Source organism: Battus philenor, unplaced genomic scaffold (genome assembly GCF_028537555.1).
Source record: "Battus philenor isolate CCGP_79_NKW_IND1 unplaced genomic scaffold, ilBatPhil1.0.hap1 SCAF_9, whole genome shotgun sequence".
Taxonomy (NCBI): Eukaryota; Metazoa; Arthropoda; class Insecta; order Lepidoptera; family Papilionidae; genus Battus; species Battus philenor.
In genome coordinates, this window is record NW_027181759.1 from 9,215,009 (window position 1) to 9,239,526 (window position 24,518).

A 24,518-nucleotide genomic window follows, 5' to 3' on the forward strand; every position below is an offset into this window, starting at 1 on the left:
CTATGAACGTTTTGACTTTGTGGTAATTAATTTTTAAATTAACACGTCAAAATTAAAATGTTATGACATATTCATGTAAATTATAACTGTGTCCAAAAATGTGGTAGAAAAAGACGATTCAACTGGGAAAAAAAATAAGTGATTATACTAGATATGACTGTGCATTAAGAAAAAAATTAATAACCAAAAAAAAATTAAATATGATAAATATTATGTCTTACGTCGGCATGAGTATGCAGGCGGAAGTATGCATGTGGACTTTACTGGGGCTTATGCGAACGATCTTTGACGCTACACTCTTCAAAGTGAACGCTAATTTAAAACAGGTGCCTTAACTGACTCGTGAAAATTTGTGCGACGATAGATTAGGATTTCGTAAATTTAGCATATCGCGTATAATACATTTCCAAACACTGGAAAAAATTCTAAAACAATTTTAATAGTATTTCATATATTTGATTTTTTTGATAACAATTGTAACAACACGATTTTGCTGAATTTGCATAAAAGTAGTTAGACAAACTCTGCCGCCTAATTGTGGTTACCTTTATTACTATGTTAATATAATTCCCAAAAAAAGTACAAATGCTGTGCTTATACACCGTATTTGATTTTTCAAAACATTAGGAAACTACAGTATGGCTATTATATATATGGATGTCGCGCCGTCGTGGTTTTTACAATATATAATAAATCTCACGTGATATATTTTTGGATATTTATAGTATTTAAACTATAATCTACTAATGTACAGTTGTGTGGTCATACTGTGCTTGTTTATTATTCAAATATTTCTGTGGTTTGCGTTAGTTTATTTTGGTTAAATTACAGTTGGTCTGATTTGCGACAACTTAACTGTCATTACTTTCCTCGAAGGTCCCATATACGATTTCATATCTCTTTTCTGTTTGTATAATAATTACGTGGCTATATTTGAAAATCGGCTTATGGTATTCATCAGCAATTGCTTCGTTTAAACAGGAAGGAGAGAATAACAATATCTTTAGCCGGCGCAGAGCAACATAAATAGTACGCCTTAAGGCCTTTCTTATTTATGATAACTTTCAGAGCTAAATAATGTATTTGTACTCTTTATAAAATTTTGTTACTATTTCGTCGTTTCAGTCCATTGACGCCAACTCCAACGCATAGGCCTCCCACAAAAATATCTAAGGGGGATATACAGTAATTGCCATGCGTGGCAAGCGGGTTGGTTGTCGATTGCAGTGTAGTATTTTGGTACGCAGAAGATGCTGCTGCTCATTCTCTGGAAACTTGTTTGTGAGCAGCGGTAATCCTAAATAATTAATGCACATAGTGTCAATTTGTATCGCGGTTATTAAATTATAAATTGATTATTAATTTATAATCTTGACTTATAATTAAATTACGTTTTACAATTTTAAAGTGCAATGTAAAACAATATTTTTTTGTTAGCGTTTTAGCTTCACCGAATTTAATGTGACAGAGCTGTAAATGCGATTAGCTTAGACCTCTTTATGGTTAATTCGTGGGCTCCGTGGATAGGTTAGGTAGTAGCCCCCATGAGGGGACTTCGGCTTGGGGTGTGTCTTAAAACTTGTTTAGCCTTTCAATTCTAGTGTGCTTGGGTTTTAATAGTATTTTTATTAGTTGGGTTTTAAAAAGAAATGTACTAAGACTTAAATAGAACAATATAGTAATGCTGCAACATTACTATATTGTTAGGTTTAACTCTTAGTATATTTCTTCTTCTTCTTTTCTGACGATAGTATTGAAAATGCAGTAAAGCGCGACGGGACAGAAGGGAGTATTAGCCGCTCTGTTCCATCAGTTCATCGTCAACGCTCACGCTTCACGCATGCATGTTTCCTTGCCCACACTTCCGCGGACTTTTCTATGGCGCGGTACAGCGGTTTTGGCATTACTATAATACAGAAATAGGCCCATCGATGGTACATTCCTTTATAAACTCCGCAGAGGCCTGTTGGATCACCTATCGTTTCATAGGATAGTAGTAAATTGTCTACAGAATATAGCAGACACAAGAAAATAATAGTAATGTTCTGTTTTGTTTGTTTAGGTATGGAAGATGAAGATGCCGCCACAACTATCGATACCAGTACAGCGCGTACTGCGGACTATGGTGTCTGGCGTCATGTTGGTGCAATGCTTCACACTCTACGTATACCTGGCGGTGTACATAGTCCTGCTTTATCCTGTTTTCTTGGTTCGATTAACTATTAGAAATATGATGTAGTAAGTAGGTTTTGATAGACAATGTCTGGAATAAATCAGGATAATTGGTTATAGGTGTGAAAGCTTTAAAGAAGTGAATGTATAGCTCATTGGCTCTCAATTGATGTACACCCTTTTCAAAGTCAGTGGTTTCATAAATATTAAATAACATAATGATAATATATTAAGCAAAATCGTTTTCGAAATTCAAATCTGTCCCGGCGGACTTTGAAGAAGTAATTGGCTTCTTGCATTACTATCTAAAATTTTAACGTAGTATTTTAAAAAGTGATCACTTTGTGCAGATGATTGAATATATATGTAAAAGGCTGTGAAAGGATTTTTGTGCATAAATAACCTACACATTCACTTTATATTATCATTATGTTATTAGGTGTAATTTAAAGTACTTGATTGCTGTTATGTCTAACAAAACATACGTATCAAATGTAAGCAATATTTAGTTTAGGATTATTGCTGCTATCTATTGTGCAGGCATTTTATATAAACATAAAAATGTTATACTCGACAACAGTAGAAGTCTTTTTATGAATTAATTTCTTTCTTTTTTTGTGAGAAGGTTTATGTAGCATTAAGGAGAACCATGTAAAATAATTACAATGCCTACGAGAGCTCAGAGCTTGTACTGTTTTATCAGCATCATTGCAGCCGTAGAACTTCCACTACTGGACATTGGCCTACCTCATATATTTATAATAGGTTTGGATAGAAACAATCTTAACAAAGTTTTCTAGCTTCGCTTAATTCAGCGTTTGTAAAATGCAAGCTCACACATGTAATTATTTATTGTGGGACTAAATTATCGTTTAACAATACGCTGCTGTAAACAAATGATATTGTTTATAATTTATGTAGTCTCTAACAAAGATTATACTGGTTGAGTTTAATATGTGAACGTACGTATTAAAATGATATTGTATTTTAAAAATATATTCTGAAATGTAACAAAATAAGTAAATGATTACAATAAATACGCACACCCTAATAATTAATAAATAGTTTTAAGACTTGCAGCAGTGAAACTGGTCCTAAAAAATACACCGGTTTATATTTGTAAATATTAAATTCAGTGTAATTCCAAGTTGGTGTTTTACCTTTATCGTCACCTTTAGTCTTGAGTCAGTAGGACAATTACGCCATTGTTTGGCGTCAGATATAGACGTTACAATTATTGATTTTAATACGCTTGTTCTTACTAATATATTTATTATTTCTGTTATTTATCAAAAGGTTATTTATTATTTCTGAATCCGTTGATTTTAGATAGGGTATACTATAAAATAATTAAGACAAAATAAGCTACACATATACTCTTGTAAAGCTTTTACACCTATAATTAAGCCAAATAGCTCCAAGGGATAGATCAATTATCGGTATTTTTAATATATGAAATTAATATGTATTTTCTAGGAGGAACGTCCAACTCTAGTGTTGCCATGGCTGTTGCTTGCTGCAATAAGGAAACTGTTATGTGAACTAATAAGTCTCGCACTTGGGCTTGGTACTTGTGTATTACTTGGGCCTGCAAAACCGCCGTGTGTCAGATTTCTAATAACCAAAGTCATCACGATTGCCATTGCTTCATACATGTGGATATTAGTTTTGAAGTATGTATAATGTTTTTTTTTATAATGTTTCAAAATTATAAAAAATGAAATTGATACCATTTTGAGTTCTGGATCTAATTTATCAAAGATTGTATTAAAAATGTGTCTCGTAATTACTTTTAGTAATATAACATTTATATACATTTTTCCTTTCCAAAATAAGTAATAATATGCATAAAGTGGTAACAATAAATACCATATAAATTAGAAAACCAATATAAACTACACTTGGTATTTCATCTGAAATGTCCAAAAATTTTGTTTTACGTGCATTACGATTTCCGTAACTGACTACGATATTGCTCAGTGCGTATATGTAAATTTGTTTCCATCAAGAATTGAAGTCTTTGATGCTCTGATTTATGACAAGTATAAAAGGATATTCTAGATGGTGTTTTCCATACCTATAAAGTATTAGGTGGCTCCCGCCTGCTTCGCGAGACCAGCTCTGTCTTTTAACTTAAAATTTATTTTTGGTTATTTTTAAAATGCCAAAAAAAATTTTACCCAGATTTATACGTATAGGAGCTATAGTTTGAAAATATGCTTTTTGGGAAGTTTTGTAAAATCCGTTTACAGCTCATCATTAATGATCAAAAGAAATATTCTTACAAAATTTCAAGTATCTGAACTTTGTTTCCGTAGATATCTCGATGAGTGTACTCATAGGTGGTAATCTCTTTTATAGGTTGAAATTATTTGCTGAATTGTACTATAAATTATATTTATAAATTTATAGTACAATAAATTTATAATATATAATATAATAATACATAATGTAGTTATAACAGTCGTTGTTGTACAGCTATTACCACACGCTCAAAATGGCAACAGCTTTCAAAACGTTCCCAGCTGTTGTGCCCCCAGTCGACCGAGACTTCGGCTTGGAGTTAGCTGTACGAAGACGTCGCACCAAGTCTTTGTTTGATGAAGATCAACTGCGGCGCAAAATATTAGCTGGGCTGTGAGTTTTTATTTTGTAAAAAATAATCAATAAAATTATTTCTGTCTCAGCATTGTATAGCTAAAGTGTCAAGTCATTTTATTTCATTTATTTAATAAGTCACTTTTTATTTTTGCCTTGTTATAGAAAATTAAGTAAATTAGGTTGATGATGGTCATCGTCATCATTCTAGCTGTAAGACGTAGGCTGGACATATACCTCTCCACAGACTTCCAATATAAGTCTTATAAAGGTTAAATGCTATACCTTTGGTCCGTGAATATTTTTCGCTTAGCCGGCTCTTACGACAATCAGGGAAGAGGGAATTATTGTATACTCCATGGTTGTACATGATAAACATACAGTTAACAGCTACGTTAGTTTTTATAATGCATTGACTTGGTGTAACAGACTTGTATCGCACTATTTTCAGACGTATAATTAATATTCATCATTATTATTGCAATTTCAGATATACAGACAGGCCATCATCAGTTAAACCTACAGCCCGTCTTAAATTCGATGATATACCTCACATGGAACCTTCTCGCGAAAGCACTGAAAATGTAGAAGATAACGCACAGGTTTTACGCAATTTGTCGAATACTTCAAATAGAACATTGTCGGATGTTGTAACTTTTGAAGATTGTTTATCCAAAGAACCTGTAGTTCCACGTGACACTGACCGAATATTAGAACAGTTTGTGATTATGTCGCTAAGAATAGCAACGTATCTAGCTAAAGATGGGTCTACATCCACACAATACTTAGATACCTTTCCTACATTAATACAAAGCAATGCAATGACACTAGATTGTAACGCCTTATCAAGCGAACATACAGAGCCATCTTCTTTAGTTGGGAGTACTAAAGGAAAAGTTGCATCTTACTTGACAAATTACCCACAGATATTTATGAAGAAAACTTCTGATATTATACAATGTTCAAAAGCAGACGTAAATAAAATACCAGATAAGGAAACTGAAAGCAGAGCGGTCGGCAATTTAGATCCATTATATATTAATGACCAAACAGATTTTCATACCGAAAACACTTTTGTGGATTTAAACGATCAAATGGGTAAAAAAGAATTAAAGGTTATTTCTAAAAATAAAACAGATATTCAAAACAAAAAGGAAACTAGCCTTGAAAAGGTAATTGAATTGAAAATAAATAAATCAGACATTAGTATGAATACGAGGCCAGGATCAAAAGAAAGTTTAGAGTACGTTGTCAACAAAAAGAGAAAACAAAACTCTAACGAATCTATTTTAACGGATGACAATCAATCATCTTCAGACTGTTATGATGACGATAAGAGTCACTTTAGTAAAGAGACGTAAATTTAAAGAAACAAATCAAATATACACGTAAAATTTTAATAAAAAGATTGTTTTCAATTACATTTTATTTAAGATGTATCAATAAAAGACATAACTAATATCATTTAAAATGGAGATTGACATACTGTGTTTTTAACAGCTTTCACAGGATCAAAATAAAGAACACGATAATTGTCCTCATTCGGGTCTATCAGATTAAATTGATACATCGGTAGTTTATTTGTAATTACCCATACATTCTGCTGTACTTCTTGATCAATCCGTAAATCATTTGGGTACACCAATATTCTGTCACTTTTAGCTACTATGCCCAAATTTTTATTCGCATATTCCGTAGATGTATGCCAACATCCAATACTATCCTGAGATATTAGGCTGTAGAACATAACACCGTTGCGGTCTATTGCCGCAGCAGACAATTGACTCTCAGGGCCTCGGCTTTCTCCCAAAAGCTTAAATTCATTCACTGCGTTATTAATGCGAGTAGGATCGCGTATTATTGACGTGCTAACAACAAATTCTAAGGAACTGGACATGGCATGGTAGTACAATGATCGGTCGCCCGAATTTATTTTACCCAATGACATGCCAAATATTCCATCAGTCACCTGGTAATTTAGTCCATGCAAAGTATAATTTGAAAGTAAAGGTTCAGGGAAGAACGTGAAGTGATCGAATCTCCAAAATGCTGCATCTGATTTCCTAAATACAATGAGTCCAAATCGCCAGGCATCGGCAACATATAAATGCAGATCTTTACAGTCATCATCTCTTGAATCAACCACTATGTTTGTTATTAGTGAATTTTGAAGAACAAATTGGTCAGGAATTGGATATCTACCAAGGACAGTGTCTGTTTCTAAATCAATAGCAATGATTGTGGGAGGACACAGTTGCCGTGGAGTCTCAAATGCCTCAATGGTTCCAGAGTCTAATACCCACATCACGCCACAATGGTCTACACTCATCCGAAATACAGATGTTAATCCAGTACAGTTATCTGAAATATTAAGTTAGGTTGAATTAAAAGTTTACGTACTGGATTTGTCGAAAAGCTTAAACACGCTGGGAACGAAGCTACTATCTTACTGTTATTAATATATTACATTTTATTCTAATTTTTTAAAAACGGTATCACAGACAAGTTATCGTCGTTTAATGTATTTAATTAATACTTACGACTTAAAAAGAAAGAAATAAAAATTACAAAGATACTTAGAAGAGATCTGTGCAGACTTTATAGAAACATTAAAATAAAAATTACCTGCGTTATGCCAGTCCCAGCTAGGATACGGTTTCAGTGGTGGTGAGTCCTGTACCGCTACTGTTGGCAAGGACGATAGCGTAGCCGGTGTACCCTTTTTCCATCTAGGAGTGCTAATAAAAACGCGATCTCTCCATCTTTCGATACCAAGAGGTATCACGTTTGCTTGGTTGAAGTCTCTGAAATAATAAGTAGACTATATAACAACGAGGACAATTATTGGTGGATATTATGGATTAGACATTGTAGGCAGAGAGCTCTGTTTAGGTTTCTTCAAGAGAATACAATAAATAATTTAATTAACTTGTAATAAGTTAGTAATTTAATTAAAAATATTGCAAAAGAAAGTTCACTTTGTAGGTTATGCATGTAATTAAATCATTGTTATACTATTCTTGCTATAACTAACATTTTTTTTTAAATAAACGAAAAGTGATTTTCTTTGACTCCTGTAGCACCTTTCTATAGGGTGATTTAGTTTTGGTCTCCATGTCTTGCGGACGGAGTCAAATAACTCCTGATGAATGTTAATACTTAGCTGTGTTGGGTTGAAATTAAGCAATTTTGGGTACGAAATTTGCACTGACCCGTCCCATACTTAAATTAATGGTAAAAATCAAATGAGACAAGGCAATTGATACATTTAGGTCCTCAGCAACTTCTCTTAGATGATTTGTCAATTTGCCGAAACTTTATATATAAGACGGCTCTCTGTACGCTTTAAGGATGTTAAGTAATGTAGTTTTACCCATTTGCTATAGCCTCCAGTTTTTCCCTTTCACTAGGGTATTTAAAATCCATTTGCTTCCATTTATATAGAGTGTTTACAACCTCCGATCGTGAATATCCTCTACCTGATACCGCAAGGGCGATATTGACTATCAGAAATAATCGTAGCATGTCAAAGGCATAAGCTTACCGCCTATTACAATGAGATACTAATAAAAATTGATTCACTTTCTGCAATATAATTGTTTTCTGTATCTTATCATTGTGTTGATCGTTTTGATAATTTAAATGAAACTGCTGGAGTCGAGATATGATCGACTGATACATCATCAGTTTTTAAATGGTAATTATTTCATTTTTCCTGTTGATGCGTACTAAGCAGTTTTGGACATTCTTTGGAAGATAAAATACGTAGACGGATGTGAATAACTTTGTCAACATTTTATTATGCATGTAATATAAAGTCTAGTAAATTTAAATCTATAATGTTCTTTCTTCTGTTTTAGACTTAGTTTTATTTCGAAACTATCAGACCCTTTAGACATGGTTCCGTAAAAAAGTTATTTGCCTGTTCAATGGGAAAATCAATAAAACGTGATTCCAAGTCAACTCTTTATTTATTGATGTAATATTTAACAATTACTTAAAATCAATTTTCTTTTTCTTACAGTACAAGATTTTGTAATATTTATAATGAGATTATTTTCCGCGCAACCGTATGGAGATTATTCTGCAATAATACAAGAGCATCCGCAATAATTAATAATAATGTGATGTAAGGTAAGTAGTTGTCAGTTGTAACCATTGATATGATTCATTTTGTCTGGAAAATGGGCCATTTTGTGAATACGTCATCATGAACAATAAGTTAAAAAACTTCAAATATTAACTTTTACATATTAACTTTTACTTAACATTTAAAGTTAACTAAGAAAAATATTAAATAATAATTAATTTGATTACCCTTACAACTATTACACAGCGAAATTATTTTAGAATTTGTTTGAAATTAAATACACAGATAAGAAATAGCGATAGGGATACTGCGTGATGATAACCAGTATAACCTTTAAACGTCTTTAAAATTGGGGGTGTTAAATACACTTTGATGACATTTAAGGATAAGATCCTCTGTGGGGATTTCCATTTTAGCACCACGATATATTTTGCTGATACATGGCTATACTAAGAAGTTTATTTGTAAGCATCGTTATTACGTTTATTGGTAAAATTTTTCTGAGAAATTTATATTCATGCCAGAAAGCACTGAGAAAGGATTTCATAACCCACGAAGATAGATAAGGTCACTTTAGACATGGTAAGCACAAAAATTTAACCACCAGCTACAATACACTGTATTGCACCTGCTGCAAAATAAAGAACTGCACTCTGCAAATGTTTATTGTCTTTGGGCGTCCACCTTTTCTTAATAACGTAGCAATAGTCGGTGGAGGGTACTCTAAATCTCTTTTCTTGTAGCCGTCTCTTACCTAAACACCCATACATTACACTAAACAGTTGTTCATAGCGTAATTAATCCGTTGATATATCTGGACGAGTCATGCGAGAACTACGTATTAGTTTTTCTACCCTTGTTGCGCAAGCTTGCAATGAAATTATAAGGGCCACTAAGCTAACAGCAGTAATATCATTCGAAATAATAGAATACTGAGGACGCTGAGCCTAAATATCTTATTCATTGACTAAACTACTATCTTAGGAACATTAGCTCGGACTCCTCTATTATATATATTTATATTAAGGGTTAGCATAGCTTTCAAGTTCCTTGGCCTTAGAGTGAGCAGACGTGAGAGTCCCCAATAGAGAACATCAGTTTAAGAGTATGCAAATACGCTTTTTGCATTCCCACTTAGGGGTCACCGAGTGGTCTGAACCTCGACTTGATCGGTTGTAATCGGTGAATTGAACAAAGCTGAGTAATTGGACGTTGATTTATCTTATTGAGACCATTGTAGATATTAAACAATAGCGTTAAGTTATTTTAATAATATAACTATTTTGCAATCACGTGGGACAAATATAACAAGAATCTAAAAGCTATTGTGTTGTAAGCGAAAAATTAATAAATTGAAAAGTGAAAGTTAGTTTAAAACAATACTTATAAGGTAAGAATGTACACAATAACAGTTTCTAACAAAAAACGAGCACGATTGTTGATAATCAAACTAATTCTGTGTTATTCTACCAATTAGCTTACTTAGGTTCAAGGCGTTGTGTAATAGTTATGTACACATCATTCACAGTTAGTAGCTTTGTAGATTATTGAACATTATGTTTTGTGTTCAGTTTGACTGATGTTGTGAAAGATTTATATGTATTTTACTAACAGTCATCTAATTATAAATACCTCTGTTACTATAAAAGTATAATGCTCTTTTGTAAATACGGAAACATATTGGTAGTGTGATATACATATATATAAAAAGGTAATAAAAACATATTTAAACGTTAATCTAGGTATTTTTATTAAAAAGTGACGGTTTTATTCGTATCATTATATATATATATATATATATATACTTATATATACTTCATCCGGTTTCATTAATCAGATGTTTACATTCATATTATTCCGTGTCTTTAAAACCTGATTATACATTTGTATTTGTTTTCGTCTCTGGTTTCGTCTACATCAATATTTTATATGAAGCACTAGTTGGTAGTGTCAAAAAAATTGAGACATCCATTTCGACGGTCACGGGTGTTGGAGTGGCGACCACGAGGCAATAGACGCGGCATAGGTAGATCCTCCATTTGGTGGCCCGACGACTTAAACGAGGTCGCGTCACTAGATGCCGGCAGCACAATGCCGGTCTTTGTTTCGGTCTTTGGGAAGGATCTATGCCTTACAGTGGAGGTGTATCGGCGGGATGAATGAATGAATGAACTTGTATTTAATAAATCAGTTATAATAATTTTACAGTATCCTAGACAAAAGCTTTAAGTTATATTAGAGAACTTAATAAACGGAAAGTCTCTTACAAAGAAATTGAAATATTAAGTATGTTATTACGTAAAAATAGATTAAAGTTGTTTATAATGGTTATTCCCTTTATCACTTATGTACTGAGATCTTTAACTTGCGTGATTAAAGTGTCACGATAAATTTCTAATTTGATATTATAAAGATGTTAATAAAATTTAATGATTTCTACATGTTTTTTCGGTGAAAATAAATGAAACTGTTTAGGAGATTTACTCGGGAAGGAACCCAAAAAGTTGTTATTTTTAAAACATTAAGCAAATATACCTAGGACGTTGATATTTAACGTCATAATTCGTGTTTTTCCATAAGCAATTATAATTTTGTCTATGCATTCGAAAGGATGTTTAGTAGAACAGACTAATTTTGTGAATGAATGGTACGCTAAAAATAATTAAAAAGAATTAGCCAGACGTGAAAAGTGCGGAAAATAATTTTTGATAACATAGCGCAATGTTATTGTACGATGACATAATTACGGTATGTGATATAAAAAAATTCTAACCAGTGTTTCAACTAAAGATGTAAGATATCTCTCTCTTTAACCAGAGTCATTAGGCTTTTGAACTGTCACGTGAATATGCACACAGCCTAAAAACGTTCTTGAGCGAAAGGAATAATTATTGCACATCACGTTGTCATTCAGCCATAGGACGTCCACTGCAAGACATAGGTCTCCCGACTGCATCCGGCCGGATGCATGCATCGTTCGTTAATTACACGAAATAATTAAATCTGTTCGAGAACGTTCCTTATTTCATTTTTAATTCTTTCATTACCAAAGATTTGAATCGTTGAATTTGGAGACGGCAAATACATAGTTTTTTACAGTACACGATTATACTTTCGCCTGTTGATAATAACCCTTATATCAATATACACAATCGTTTCACGCCTGATATAGGCTCAAATGTGTTTCCCAAAAATTTCAAATATTATATAGGATTGCTTATATATGTAAAAGATTTAAAGGGGTGAATATTCAGTTTATTAGTCAGGAACAAACTTTAAAGCCTTTACATCTATTTGAATCAACTTGTATAAAGTGATCACTATGCATTATGTTAGAATAATTTATTGTTACATTTCAATGCGTTAGTCTAATAACTTATGGCGGTACAAAATCCGCAGAGACAAATAGTATACAATTATTAATTTTAATACGTAGTAATCTAAATTACGTCATAACTCTAGTTTCAGAATTTTTTGGAAAGGATATTTTACCTGGTGGTTTTTATTGGGACAATTATGGATAGTAATATTAAAAAGTATGTATTATAAACAATACAGTTAAAAACATAAAGAAAACTTATCTTGTATTTTTAAATATTAACATTAGCTTTAAGTTTTTTAAACCACTATTCACAAACTGTATTTTCCACAGCTTTCACAGGATCTAAATACAGAACTCGATAATTGTATTCATTCGGGTCAATCAGATTGAATTGATACATAGGAAGCCTGTTGGTAATTATCCAAGCATACTGTGGTACTTCGTGATCTATTCGTAAATCATTAGGAAAGACTAATATTTTATCGCTTTGCGCTACTATACCCAGATTTCTATTTTGATAGTCGGTACAGGTATTCCAACATCCGATACTGTCTTGAGATATTAAATTGAAGAACATAACACCGTTACGGTCTATCGCCGCTGCAGACACTTGACCTCCAGGTCCTCGGCTTTCACCTAAAAGTTTAAACTCGTCCACTGCGTTATTAACACGAGTAGGATCTCGTATTACTGATGTACTCACAACGAATTCCAAAGAGCTGGACATTGAATGATAATATAATGGTCGATCGCCTTGGTGGACTTTACCTAATGACATGCCAAACAAGCCATCGCTCCACTGATAGTTCAGGCCGTGCAATGTGTAATTCGAAAGGAGCGGTTCTGGGTAGAACGAGTAGTGATTGAATCTCCAGAACGCTGCATCAGAACTTCTAAAAACTATGAGTCCAAACCGCCAAGCATCAGCTATATACACGTGAAGATCTCTACATCTGGCGTCTCTTGAATCAACTATTATGTTCGTAATTAATGAGTTTTGAAGAACAAATTCACTTGGAATAGGAAATCGGCCGAGTACAGTGTCTGTGTCTAAATCAATTGCGTATAGTGTTGGAGGGCAAAGCTGTTGTGGGGTCTCAAATGCTTCAACTTGTCCTGAATCCAATACCCACATTACACCGCAGTGATCCACACTCATGCGAAATACTGATGTAAATCCGGTACAGTTTGCTGAAATATAATAAACTCAATTTTAGGTAAAATACAAGACATTTACAATAAAAACTTATCTATACATTATTTATCAACACGTAAAAATAATTTTAGTGTATGAATAATGTTAGTAATGTATAATAGAAGAATAGATTATTGTAATAAATTAAAAAAATCGTAGTAGGTTTTCCTAATAAAATACCCAAAATCTAATAAAACACCTTTATCGATAGAACATATGTTTCGGCAGTCTTAAAAATATTCTTTGAGAGGACGACAGAAAACAACCACAAGTACAAACCTTCGTAAAAAATATGGCAAAAATAGCTAAATAAATCTAATGTGATGTGTGATTAACACAAGTTAAATTCTGTTTTGTACTAACATTTTCGTGAAGGAATATCACAGTTTTCTTATAAGCTACATATAGGAATAAAACTAAAAGAGAATAATCTATCATAATTTGAACTAAAGTTCATCATATATCTTATGTGACACATGATTGACGACGAAATAAGATTCAAATGTTAACACATTGTCTATTCTACCCGTATACAAAGTTTATCATATATCATAATAAATCCAGTATAATATTAACCCTTTCCGTCAATATACTCGAAAAAAGTGAACACATACGTGTTTTTACGCTATTACGTTATTACGAATTTGATACGAAAGAGTAATATAGTACAGATATTTTTTTAAGAAATGGTTTCGTAAAGTCTGACATGATATACACAAAACTTCAAATATTGAAGGTTTTTAAAATTACCTGCATTGTGCCAGTCCCAGCTAGGATAGGGTGAAAGTGGTGGTGACTCTTGACCTCCCAATGTTGGCAAAGAGGACAATGTTGCAGGAGTACCCTTTTTCCATCTGGGAGTGCTGATAAAAATGCGATCCTTCCACCTCTCGATGCCGAGAGGTATTACATTTATTTGATTGAATTCCCTGCGAACAATCCGTTCATATCTCTATTTAATTTCACTGGTATGGAATACTGTGACAATATAAACGTACAAATGTATTTTAATATTATAACTATGACTTGCTTGTGGTTATGGCATAGGCAAATTTAAGCTAACCTTTTGAACTTAAATTTAATTGTGTTTCAACTAATGATGGACCTAATTAAGATGTAACTTGTGATAAGAGATTCTAATTCTATATATAAAATAATAAGAGGTACTTAGGCTTGAATAATTGACCCGAGACACTCGTTAAAAGAAAAAGTGGCTAGCATCATCATGTTAGCTGATAGACGCTTACTCAATGGCATAAGCCTGTCCCAAAGATCGCTACGATGGCCGGTCTTGCGATCTTGACTATGTCGCCAGTTTACTTAGTGGGAGACCTACACAGGCCACGGTGGTCGACATTCGACAATCTCTAGACTCAGTTGCACATCCGATGTGTCCCGCTCACAGTTTTGATGACTTATTTCTACGGGTCAAAAGTAACTTCACGAAATTTTTATTTATTTCGTCACACAGATATAATATATGCCGCTTGTTATAAAACAAGATACTATCAAACATCAAATTATTTAAAACAGAGAACAAGGTTACCTTTTAAATATTTTTGTTTAAATTCCTAAAAAGAGCTTTCAAACATTGTATCTGATTTATTCTAAAATAACATATTTAGGTCGTCTAAAGAACGTAGCTTAGATTATTGCAGGCTATTACTTAAAAGAGTGATCGATCAATTTTGTTAAGCCAAACACGTTTCTAAATTAGTATATTCAACGTTAAGTATCTCTTTCGATTTGCCTATACATACAAGGTATAAATCCCAAGACCAACATCTCTATGTCAATCTTTTCCTCCTAGTTAATTTTATGCATAGAATATTATTAGATAGAAGCACCAAAATAAAATAATTTATGGAGAAAAAAAAAAGTGTAAAATATTACCCGTTTGCTATTGCCGTCATTTTTTCCAGTTCACTCGGGTATTCAAAATCGATCTGCTTCCATCTGTATAGAGTGTTCAGGGCTGGACTGCGCATATAGTTTCCATAAGCAGCGACAAGCGCGATATTGAGGATCAAACATAATGCTCGCATCTTTAAACAAGACAAAGTTTAGTATTGCAATACAAAAGATCTTAATCAATAATAAAGTAAAATGTCTATATATGTGTTAAAAATTAAAAGCCATGTACATATTAAAAAAGATTAATATTTTCTTCGAAAGATATTTAATGTACACTGTGTTTAGTTATAAATGTTAAAGCCTAATAGGGGTCAAAGTACGTCTTATATATAAGTAAAAAGCTTGAAAGTATATAGAAATTTCTTGCATCTTTCAATTATTTCCTTTGGAAAGCGACAAGCCCATCAAATTCAGACAGTAAAAAGTCTACGTGGACAGATACTAAACAATAATTATTTTTAATTTGTGATAATTCCAATTTTTAAAAGTTGTTACTTACTGTACTATCATTACATAATTTATTAATTCAGAACCATAGATTTTTGGATATGGTGTACCAGATGTTAATTGATAACAAATGGTCTATACATTCATCCCTAAGCTTTTTATACAAATAACCAATCACCTTGTATATTAAATCAAATGCCGGTTATTACAAGCTATTAAGTATTTACACAGACGAATTAAAAATACATATGTTTTAAAAATGAATTGAACGCTGTTGTAAATTTGACTCGTAACATGTAGTCGATAGATAAAAGTGTTATTCTTAATTCGATAGTTTCAGATCTTACATATCTGTTTGCGAATATGTCTATTAGTTAATATGAAATAGTTAATGTAAAACATGTTTATTAATTGTGAAAATTTTATGTGCTAATTGCACAGTCTACGCCGCAGGAAAATCTAGTTTTAAATGTATGAAATCAGAAACCGATTGATTGCCTGGCCACTTCGATAACGCGGAACTTTATATTTCTCTTCATTGAAATTAAGTCTATGTAGAATGTTAAGTATTACTTGTTGATTTTTTTTATGATTATGACATATACGCTTGAATCAAAGGAATTTCACTTAAGGGCTGATAACATTATTTCCGTGCAGATAAAATTCAGAAAATTGCGTGAAAATTTGACGAATTGAAAAAGTGAAAAATGACGAATCCGCTACGATTTCAGTTTATAATAAACTGGTGTATTATTCTACCAATTATTGATTCTAATTAGTACAGGGCGTTGTTCAACAATTATCTACACGATAATCATTATACATTTTTAAAAATAACAGAGAATAATACTCTTTGTTTTAATCATTTATGATTCGTTTGTTAAAACCGGTAAATAGTTTAAGTAACCGAGTACAGTTAAAAATAATAACATAAATTTCGATTTGGGTTTTATATTACATTTGAAGATTTAGTATTAAAAAAATCAGAATGAAGATTTCGCGTTGGTTAATTTATAAAGGTTATTTATAATATCAAAATATTTATAAATGTTTTAGACAAAAAAGAATTTTAGAAAATGTTTATTTATGTAATTATTAAATATTGATGATTTTTAATAGACTTTGTTTTAAGGAAATATTTTTGAAATTTCATTAACATTCGTAAGCAGTTACATTAAAATTTCACATTAAAAAACCAACCAATAATGTGTACTAATTTTCAAAGTTAACGTAATAGTGAATTTTGAATTAGTATTGTAACACAAATTACATAATACTTGTTTAATGAATTCAGATTTTTAGATCATGTGAAAGTATTTTGAAAATTCATTCAACATTATAAATACATTCTGTAAGAACCATAATTAAAAATATAACATGTTGTTATTGATCACCAGCAGCCTTCAGAGTATCACCTATTTTACTTCATTTTAAAATTTTATTTTAACTAGACCACTATTATGATCGGAATAGGCGAATTCTTTTTTGGTACTCTATCCTTGAATTCATATGTCAAAAATATTCCTTTTGAATATTCATTTATTTTAAAGGGATAAAGAACTGAAATCGAAACGAGGAATTTTTAATAGGAGACGTAAATTAAATGTGAAGGCTTTTTTATTTAATTTTAAAAACGAGTATTCAAGGAGGATAAAAATACAAAAAACCGCCTTTTTTTAAAATTTCTATAATTGTCTTATGTTTTGACTACGCACAGTAAACTAGTAATGATTTTCAAGCCATTATATAAAAAAAATATATACTGGATACTTTGTATTTCAGAATTCCAGTATCAGAATACACACACGTTAAACATTATTTTCTATAAATAGTTTAAGCGACAAGGATCTCATTAATATTGATTGTCAAAAAATAAACAATGATTTATTCGCATATTATTTATCCTCTTTGTTTTTTAGATTAAATTCGACCATGGAATGCGGATAAACAAAGCATGGACAAGGGCATTTAATAAATTAAAAATTCATATTAATTTATTGAATACAACCGCCTCTAGCTCGTATGCGTGCCCTTGTAACATTTGACCATAAACTTTAAATCAGCGCGCAAACTGACAAGACCACATTTCGAAAAGACTCAAAAACTAAACCTTTAAAGTCATGATAACATTTTATTGATAATTTTCTTGTCATACAGAAGTAAGTTTATCAATTGAGGTGTATCAGTATTGTATGAATAGTTACTTAGTCGTTAAATATATATTTTTACGTAACCATTACTTAGTATTCCTTACAACAAAGACTATATTTACGTCTGTTCATTCACGAAGTAAAACAAAGTTTGGAAAGTGCTTTACATTAATAGTTCTTTTTTACAGAACGTTTAAAGATAGCTAGTTGTTAATTTACAATTTATTTTATGACAAAAAAAAATTAAATTTAAAAAGGTAACGACTTAATTTTAATGAGCACAAAGAAAACGATTATTGAGACGGACAGAAAAATATTAATGAAGGTTATATTTTCCGATAACCTTATAATTATTTTAAAATATAAATAAATTGAATATTTTTAAGTATTGGACATAATACATCTGTAAAAACACATACCTTGGCGAGGAGTGTAGTTTTATTGAAATTAACCGCGTCTGCTCTCTACCTTGGTCAACTATGTAATGTAACTTCGCCCACAACTTAGTTATCGTATGCACGAGATTTTTAGAAACCGGTTTAAAATGTTGCATAATTATGTTACATTAAACCAAAACATTTCTATTTCGTTATCCCTAAAACATGCTTCAATTCTTTTTTGAAAATTATAAACATCAAAAAATAAATCATGGTGATCTCAAAACGATTATTTTACATGATTGATTCTAATAAATTTCATATGGTTTTTTTGTATGCGAAGAATAATAATTGAACTGATAAGATTTTATGATAGCGCTTTCTATTTTTTTTATCATTGAATAACAACTTGTACTTATATTATACCAGAAGCTGTCAGCAATAGGTTACGCAGCATCTGCTATATAACAACAAATTAGCCCAACAGCTTAAATGATGTACAAGAAATAGTTCACTGATGTAGATATTACTTGACCGCTCGATTTAATATTTTCCGGCAGTTATTTCGCTACCGCTGCTGTGAATATTTCTATTATCAAGTAATAACGGTGATATTTTCTGTCTCGATCTGAACTGCATTAGTGCTGATTAACTTCATCATCATTATTATCGCAGCTGTAGGATGTCCACTGGTGGACATCCTACAGCTGGTCCACTGGTGGCCTTTCCTTCCGATTTATAATAGTTACAGGTGGGCGCCTCCCAAGAATTGTTAAACTTGGTGAAATTATATGTGCCACCTTAAGTCTAGAAAGTTAAACTTTTGGTTCATATCCATGGGTCTTTCTATCTTTATCAACGCGTAATTTTATGTAATAAAAACATGACGGAAACGATCGGACCACATTTCTATAGTTGCAAGTTCTAAGTACAAAAACTTGTTCGTGTATTGAATAATGATTTTTAGAAAGCGCCAGATAATCATAGTGTACTGTATGTTATCTTTACGTATCAGGTTAACACGTATGTTATATGTATACAGCAATTACCAAGATGTTAATCTTACAATTACGTTATTATTCATTTTATTCAGATACTTAGCGTACCTAATAGTTTAGGCGTATTTCTATTGATTTCTTAAAATTGGTAATGAACCCGTTTAGTTTTATATATGAATTCTGGAGTCTGAAAAGTAGGACTAGTAATTTTGAAAATAAACTCAAAGCCAATCAACCAACCTTTATTCAAATTCATATTAGTTTTTTTTTAATATGGGACGCATTACAATTGTTGACGTCATTATCTCAAAAATATTGACTTGCTCTTGATTGAATAATAAGTTTGATAAAAAACAAGTCTAGCTCCGCTTCAGGTAATAAATGCCTCAGACTTGAGAAGAGCAGGCGTAAGAAACTCATTGGGACTATCTTTTTAAAGAATACGTAATTATATATTTGATTAACATTGAAATAGGCTGGAGTTTATCTTCTATAAAGTAATTTTCAGTGTAGTAAAGCTTAGCATACAAACGTCCTGTGACATTTTTTTAATCTAGCAAGAATAACTTTTTCAACATTATCTTTGAACTCGATGAAGTCGAATCTTAAATATATAAAATTCGCAAAATAAAAAGGAAAACATGCATACAGATAGACATAATGACAAAAAAGAGGCATATTTTACAGCCATATTTTACAACAAATTTTATAGCCTTTGTAAGATATCCATACTCTAGCAATAGAGCGTTGGATGTTATGTGATAGCTGTAGTGGACCGGTCTACTGCAAATTCTTAACAAGGTTTCTGCAAGGTTAACATTAAAGCCATTCAACCCAAGAATTAACAATTTAATTTTGAAAATTATAATGACTGTCATGATCTATGTATAACATTGTACTTATAAAAGTTAAATTAATTTTAATAAAAAATATTTTTATGTCTCGTGTTATTTCATTCGCATGTTACATAAAGGGTTGTCAGCCTCAATAATGACGTGATTACATAGAGTGACAGCCCTATGAATATAATCATCGAAAGCCGTAGCTTAACGGGTTTGTGTCGTAATAATAAGGCATTTTTCCAAATATAATGTTTAATTCAAAAATACAAGTGTCCTTTGCACAAATATGATCGTACAATTCGAAACATCAAGGTTAAGCAAAATGGAGATTTTGCTATTATATGTCAATGTATTATTTTTACATTTTTTTAAACTTTCTAATAATTTCGTTAAAATAGAAATTGTTAATTTATGGCTATGATTATTAGTTGGTGAATTTAAAAATGAAGATCATTTATCATTTCATTCATCTGTCATGATTTTTTTCATCATTAAAACATTCATTTTCATTTCATTCATCTATCAGATCTTTTATCAGCCAATAAAAGCCCACTGAAAGGCATAGGTCTCCTCCAAAGATGGCCGCAATGACCGGTCGTGCGCTGCCAGCATTCAGCGACTTCCCGTAACCTTGATTATGTCGTCAGTCCAACTCGTAGTCTGGCTCAGTGGCCGTCGTTAATTTTATATTCGTTTTATAATACAAGCATCTATTTAAAAAAATGTACATTAAAAGAGAAGAAATGGGTAACTTTCATTTTTTAAATTATACTTGATGTCCAGAGATGGTTAATCGCAAAATTAAAAAAAAAAATAATCGATCTGTTGATCGACCGATCAAAATGGCGATTAAGACGGATTGTTTTATTTATAATAATATCAATTTAGAATCATTTGCAGTGACTACTTGTGTACGTCATGAGAAGAATACTAGGAGAATCCAAACTTTCCAAAAAGGGAATTCTTCAACTTAAAGCTGCGAAGGTTCCAAAGGCACCCTAATCTGAGGACTTTGTAACTATCACAATTTCCGCAATTGATTTTCAGTAAGTAAATAAAAGTGACATTAAAAAAATCCATATCTATTTTGTAAGCGTTTATGAACAAAAACAAACAGAAAATTCTGTGATCTTTATCAATATCATTTCAACCGAACAACGTCCTCCGCTGAACAATGCCTCCTGCATAGATTTTCAATATGTTTCCACTTGTCCACCTTTTGGGTGGATGTTTTACGCTCAGCTTGCCGGTCCTAAGTCTCCATTCCAGAATCTTAAGTTAAGGCATAGACTTCCCACAAAGATATCTATGAGCTGATATACCATAATCGCCACGTTTGGCAGGCGGGTAGACGATCGCAGTGTGGTATTATAGTACGTAAACGTTAGTATTGCTCACCTTATAGAAACTACTTTTCAAGTAGTGGCAATCCTATATAATTAATACATGAAGCGTGAATTATAAAAACTTCGATCGCAAGACTCATTCCTCTACCGCTGGACTACCACTGCTCGACTATAAGGCTTACAAATTTGAAATTTGACTTAGGAATATCTCTTCTGTCAGGTCAGCTAAGAACTTAAAAACACAATTTAAATGTAACATCTGCAAGAGAATGGATGGAGTGTTCATTAAAAAACATGGATTCAAACTACAGCAATTACAAGTTTTTTCTTCCCTGTACAAGTTATCGTTTGAAATTTAGCTTTTATGGGTATCAAATTTAGACAAAAAATTTTTGCCCTGTTGAAAATACTAATAACGGATTTTATGCAATTATCTTCACAAAAGGCAGTGCGAGTCACGCGAAGCGGGCGTGGTACGGTTATACAAAAAATAATTCTTATGTTATACCAAAAAAATGTTTACTCCAGTGACATTTAATGGTACACAGCTGTTACAAAAAAACAACAAATAATAAACAGATGTCCATGTTGCAGGTTTTTACAATTAACAGGTAAACAAAAGAAACACTCATTTTAAATAAAATTCATATAACAACTGCAAATTCATCACTTAACATCTGTAAAAATGAAAGAATTGTTAAATATGCAAATATTATAATAAATGAAAACAATATTAGTCAATGGATTGGACCTTTCAGTGAGTGATACTTACTACTATTGTTTTTGGCTTCCACCTGAGTCTTGTCATAGCCACGCTCTTTTTCTCTCCTTGCGTCATACTTATTGAAGAACGTGATCCTTTTGGGAAATTTTGATAGATCGCTCTACTCACTTCACATTTGACACTTCCTCGCTATTTCTCAAGAGAGATTTTTTTTAATGATTCAGGGGCGATTAGTGTGAACCCCCACTTAATCCGTCCATCGAAAAAGTAGGTAAACTTCGAAAATTGAATTATTCACTCTAGTCTGAACAATCCTTTATAGCGTCATACTTTAGCAAAAAAGTGGCAAAATTATTTTAAAATTTGAGGGTGGACGTTTCACGACAGGTAGGTACAGACGGTAGGTAAAGACGTCGATCCTGAGATTTAAAGAATGAACATGTTAACGCGGCACTGTTTCCATGATATATATTGCTATAATATAATTTTACAGAATCTCCTTTACATTGCATTAAAGCGTTATTCGTGACGAATTGATTCCATGGATTCATTCAAGTTTTAGTGATATGTGCTTTTAACTTCTAATCGATTAATTATTAAAATAAATGTCGTTGGGACCTTAAGGTTCTGGAGTGAAGACGGACTGTCAAGCGTAACGTCCTACCGAGAAGGTAGACGCTGGATGCAGGCTGCTTAGAACAAGTCCTATTAGAAATCTATAGAGAAGGCCTATTTCCAATAATGGGCGTCCTACAGCTAATATGGTGACGATGATAATGAGGTTAAATTTTAACTCATTGTCTCTAGGGGTAGCTAATGTCTGTATTGGGAGATATGCATTCACAGACCAGCTCCCGCGGAAGCAACAACGGGTGTTGTTGGACCTAGTCTGGGCTCTGGTGATTAAATTATTTATTTCGGTGTATTGGGATGGCAACAAGCTTAGCTCAAGACCCTGGGTGTTGTGCACAAATTTTTAATTATTGTTTTAATTTGGAGTTTTTCGTCAGTGATGTTAATGTGTAAAGTGAATGTTTAAGACACTTCAACCCCATTCCACAACCACTGAGGGACAAGACATTAATCTGCAAAATAATCTTGCCGCTTCTGACTTTAGTTCTAACACAATAGTTTTGGGCGGTATTGACAAAATTGCAATTGCTTCGACAATGCCAGTCTCTGTTAATTCGATTCTTGGCACATTCCATCAACACAAGTTATATTTTTTATCGCCATAATATATTGAGCACTTTAATCTAAAACGTTGATTTTGTTACATATTTTTACGAGTCATTGGTGTTAACATCGCCGAAATAGAATAACTGTTTTAATTTACCTTAAGTTTATCTCTATTAAGATCGTGATAATATATTCAAAATCTAACATTTCATCGTCATTATTTTGTATTTGTGATACTTCCTAAGTTATCTTATCTGTAGATCATCATAGCAATAATTAAATGACAAACAATTTTTATGCCTTTAATCCATTATATTATATGAACACTTAAATTTCTAGTCATCGGTGTGAATAATCTTATCCATATGTTTTTCCATTTTAATACAAAGATATTAAAATGCACATTCACAGTTTGGTTTTCCTTGTAGAAAATAAAGAAACTATTTTGTTTTGATCACAGCAGCAAATATTTGTTTCGCGACCCACTGAAATTCCAGTTTAGTTATTAAGGTTTTGTAGGAAAGCGCCGGGGAATAGCATTAGATAATGTTAGCGATGTTTTTAAACTGAATGTATCCACATTCGCAAGATCGCTAACACTTAATCGTTTTTCTAAACCATGGAGAAAATTCACCAGACAAGAACTAGTCATTGGTGCTTTTTTTTCAAGAGCAGATGTCTGTGACCACATCCTGTTTTTTTTAGTTTCGCACGAGAAGTACCAATAATCCTTGACCTTGTGCAGGACAAGATTGTGAAGGATTTTATTCCATTAAAAGCCCCTAAATGGTTGACCTGGCAAAACCGACTAAATTCCTCATTTGTCGGTTTATGGTAGCGATTTACTTTTTCGTAAAATGTTAGTGTACCTTGATACATATTTATATTGTATTTGTATAAAGCTGTTAATAGAGCATATTTCAATAGTTAAGAGTTCCTGATTAAAAATTATAGCAAAGTTAAATTCGGTCTTCGTTAAAGTTTTTTTTTTCGTAAGGTAGGAGAGGACAGAAGAATTATATAGTTTTTACTTGGCAGAGTAAAACGATTTTAATTTTAACCTTCTATGCATACCTATCTCCATCAATAAGAATTGTCTAGAGAAAAAATGGACATTCAATAGAGCCATTCAATCAAATTATTATTGTGTAATGAGATGTGCTA

The 24,518-nt window shown here is 32.2% G+C and overlaps 3 protein-coding genes across 3 annotated transcripts; 1 reads left to right on the forward strand and 2 right to left on the reverse strand.

The window, feature by feature from the left end:
* The first annotated feature begins 200 nt into the window (after nucleotides 1-200).
* LOC137932297 (uncharacterized) lies at nucleotides 201-6,131 on the forward strand. Its single transcript, XM_068775902.1, has 5 exons — nucleotides 201-326; nucleotides 2,063-2,209; nucleotides 3,649-3,845; nucleotides 4,651-4,809; nucleotides 5,261-6,131. Exons 1-5 carry the CDS (start codon nucleotides 201-203, stop codon nucleotides 6,129-6,131), a joined length of 1,500 nt encoding a protein of 499 aa, XP_068632003.1.
* Nucleotides 6,132-6,151: 20 nt separating this feature from the next.
* LOC137931978 (dopaminechrome tautomerase-like) lies at nucleotides 6,152-8,340 on the reverse strand. Its single transcript, XM_068775501.1, has 3 exons — nucleotides 8,144-8,340; nucleotides 7,396-7,574; nucleotides 6,152-7,131 (listed from the first exon to the last, which is right to left on the reverse strand). Exons 1-3 carry the CDS (start codon nucleotides 8,293-8,295, stop codon nucleotides 6,236-6,238), a joined length of 1,227 nt encoding a protein of 408 aa, XP_068631602.1. The 5' UTR covers nucleotides 8,296-8,340; the 3' UTR covers nucleotides 6,152-6,235.
* A 3,764-nt stretch (nucleotides 8,341-12,104) lies between these two features.
* On the reverse strand, nucleotides 12,105-18,361 carry LOC137932050 (dopaminechrome tautomerase-like). Its single transcript, XM_068775608.1, has 4 exons — nucleotides 18,308-18,361; nucleotides 15,271-15,422; nucleotides 14,128-14,306; nucleotides 12,105-13,373 (listed from the first exon to the last, which is right to left on the reverse strand). The coding sequence occupies exons 2-4, from the start codon at nucleotides 15,420-15,422 to the stop codon at nucleotides 12,487-12,489; spliced, it is 1,218 nt and encodes a 405-aa protein (XP_068631709.1). The 5' UTR covers nucleotides 18,308-18,361; the 3' UTR covers nucleotides 12,105-12,486.
* Between the last annotated feature and the right edge of the window lie 6,157 nt (nucleotides 18,362-24,518).